A 2,500-nucleotide genomic window follows, 5' to 3' on the forward strand; every position below is an offset into this window, starting at 1 on the left:
TTCACTAAATGGGACAAACACCAAATTTAGACTCTGCATGCAATTCTGCAATAATATCCTCAGTGTACAACGAAAACCACAAATAATGCAGAGCAGAATTAGGCCGATACCCGCTAATGATCAAATCCAGAAAAGAGCCGTTTAAATTCTACAACGACCTAAAAGGAAGCGATTCCCAAACCTTCCATAACAAAGCCATCACCTACAAGAGATGAACCTGGAAGAGTCCCCTCAGCAAGCTGGTCCTGGGGCTCTGTTCACAAACACAAACACACCACAGAGCCCCAGGACAGCAAACACAATTAGACCCCACAGAGCCCCAGGACAGCAACACAATTAGACCCCCACAGAGCCCAGGACAGCACACAATTAGACCCCACAGAGCCCCAGGACAGCAACACAATTAGACACCACAGAGCCCCCAGGACAGCAACACAAACAGACCCCACAGCCCGCCCAGGACAGCAACACAATTAGACCCAACCAAATCATGAGAAAACAAAAGATAATTAGCTGACACATTGGAAAGAATTCATAAAAAACAGAGCAAACTAGAATGCTATTTGTCCCTAAACAGAGTACAGAGTGGCAGAATACCTGCCCACTGTGACTGACCCAACTTAAGGAAAGCTTTGACTATGTACAGACTCAGTGAGCGTACCTTGCTATTGAGAAAGGACGCCGTAGGCAGACCTGGCTCTTAAGACAAGACAGGCTATGTGCAACACTGCCCACAAAATGAAGTGGAAACTGAGCTGCACTTCCTAACTTCCTGCCCAAATGTTGACCATATTAGAGACACATATTTCCCTCAGATTACACAGATCCACAAAGAATTAGAAAACAAACCCAATTTTGATAAACTCACAGCAGTAAGATTTGTGACCTGTTGCCACAAGAAAAGGGCAACCAAATGAAAACAAACACCATTGTAAATACACCCATATTTAGTTTATTTATTTTCCCTTTTGTACTTTAACTATTTGCACATCGTTACAACACTGTATGTATACACATAATGTGACATTTGAAATGTCTTTCTTTTGGAACTTCTTGTGAGTGTAATGTTTACTGTTCATTTTTATTTTTATTTCACTTTTGTATATTATCTATTTCACCTGCTTTGGCATGTTAACATATGTTTCCCATGCCAATAAAGCCCCCTTGAATTGACTTGAATTGAGAGGGGAGGAAGAGAGGAGAGAGGAGAGAGAGATATTCAGAAAGAGAGGGAGAGAGAGAGATGTCTGTGTGTGTGTAGAGAGGGGGAGTAGAGAGGAGAAGAGGAGAGAGAGATGCAGAGAGGAGAGAGGGAAGAGAGAGAGAGAGAGAGAGAGAGAGAGAGAGAGAGAGTTGTCTGTGTTACCTGGAAGCGGTAAGGAGAGCCATCAGATCTCAGGAGATGTCACTTTGAGAGCGAGGCTCTTTCAGAGGATAGATGTACCCATACTGCACCAGGAGTCCTCCCAGGTGGCGCGCCTCTACACACACACATTTCAAAGTGACATTTTGCAGCTTTGAGATGAAGATATGGTATAAAACTAGAAATAGTGACAGGGGGAATTACATCCACAGTGAAAAAAGGAAGAGCCAGACTCACCTTCCTCTGTTATATTGTATTTCTGAATCAGCCACTCGAAGACGTCATTACCTGAAGAGAAAGAGACGTTAGCCCCCGTTTAAACCCCGATCTAACATGCCTCCTTTGTCCTGATCTTGTCCACATGCTGATTGTGCCCACGTTTTTCCACATAGGCGTAGACGATTAAAAAGAGGCATTGCGATGTGATCGTGATCAGGGCGTAGACGATTAAAAAGAGGCATTGCGATGTGATCGTGATCAGATCTTCCTGACCCCCGTCCAGAGGTAGTCGGGAACCCGTTGTGTCAGGATTAATGCCAAGTGTCACGGTGTGGTATAACCCTACTGGTCACGGTGTGGTATAACCCTACTAGGGCTTAATGCCCAGTGTAGACGGATCTGGATTAATGCCAAGTGTAGACGGATCTGGATTAATGCCAAGTGTAGACGGATCTGGATTAATGACAAGTGTAGACGGATCTGGATTAATGCCAAGTGTCACGGTGTGGTATAACCCTACTAGGGAAAAATGCCAGGTGTAGACGTATCTGGATTAATGCCGAGTGTAAACGGATCTGGATTAATGCCGAGTGTAGACGGATCTGGATTAATGCCAAGTGGAGACGGATCTGGATTAATGCCAAGTGTAGACGGATCTGGATTAATGCCAAGTGTAGACGGATCTGGATAAATGCCAAGTGTAGATGGATCTGGACAGATCACAAACATTTTGATCATGGTATAACCCTACTGGTCTCGGTCTGGTATAACCCTACTGGTCGCGGTGTGGTATAACCCTACTGGTCACGGTCTGGTACAACCCTACTGGTCACGGTCTGGTATAACCCTACTGGTCACGGTCTGGTACAACCCTACTGGTCACGGTCTGGTATAACCCTACTGGTCTCGGTCTGGTAC

The 2,500-nt window shown here is 45.0% G+C and overlaps 1 protein-coding gene across 1 annotated transcript in view; it reads right to left on the minus strand.

The window, feature by feature from the left end:
- The window catches only part of LOC115188874 (regulator of G-protein signaling 11-like), a 448,181-nt gene extending 446,428 nt beyond the window's left edge, over positions 1–1,753 (minus strand). Inside the window, 4 exon segments of the mRNA XM_029747699.1 lie at positions 1,367–1,402; positions 1,405–1,481; positions 1,601–1,651; positions 1,738–1,753. Coding sequence (XP_029603559.1) covers positions 1,367–1,402; positions 1,405–1,481; positions 1,601–1,651; positions 1,738–1,753 — 180 coding nt within the window.
- Positions 1,754–2,500: the final 747 nt, after the last annotated feature.

The sequence above is a fragment of the Salmo trutta genome, unplaced genomic scaffold (assembly GCF_901001165.1).
Source record: "Salmo trutta unplaced genomic scaffold, fSalTru1.1, whole genome shotgun sequence".
NCBI lineage: Eukaryota > Metazoa > Chordata > Actinopteri > Salmoniformes > Salmonidae > Salmo > Salmo trutta.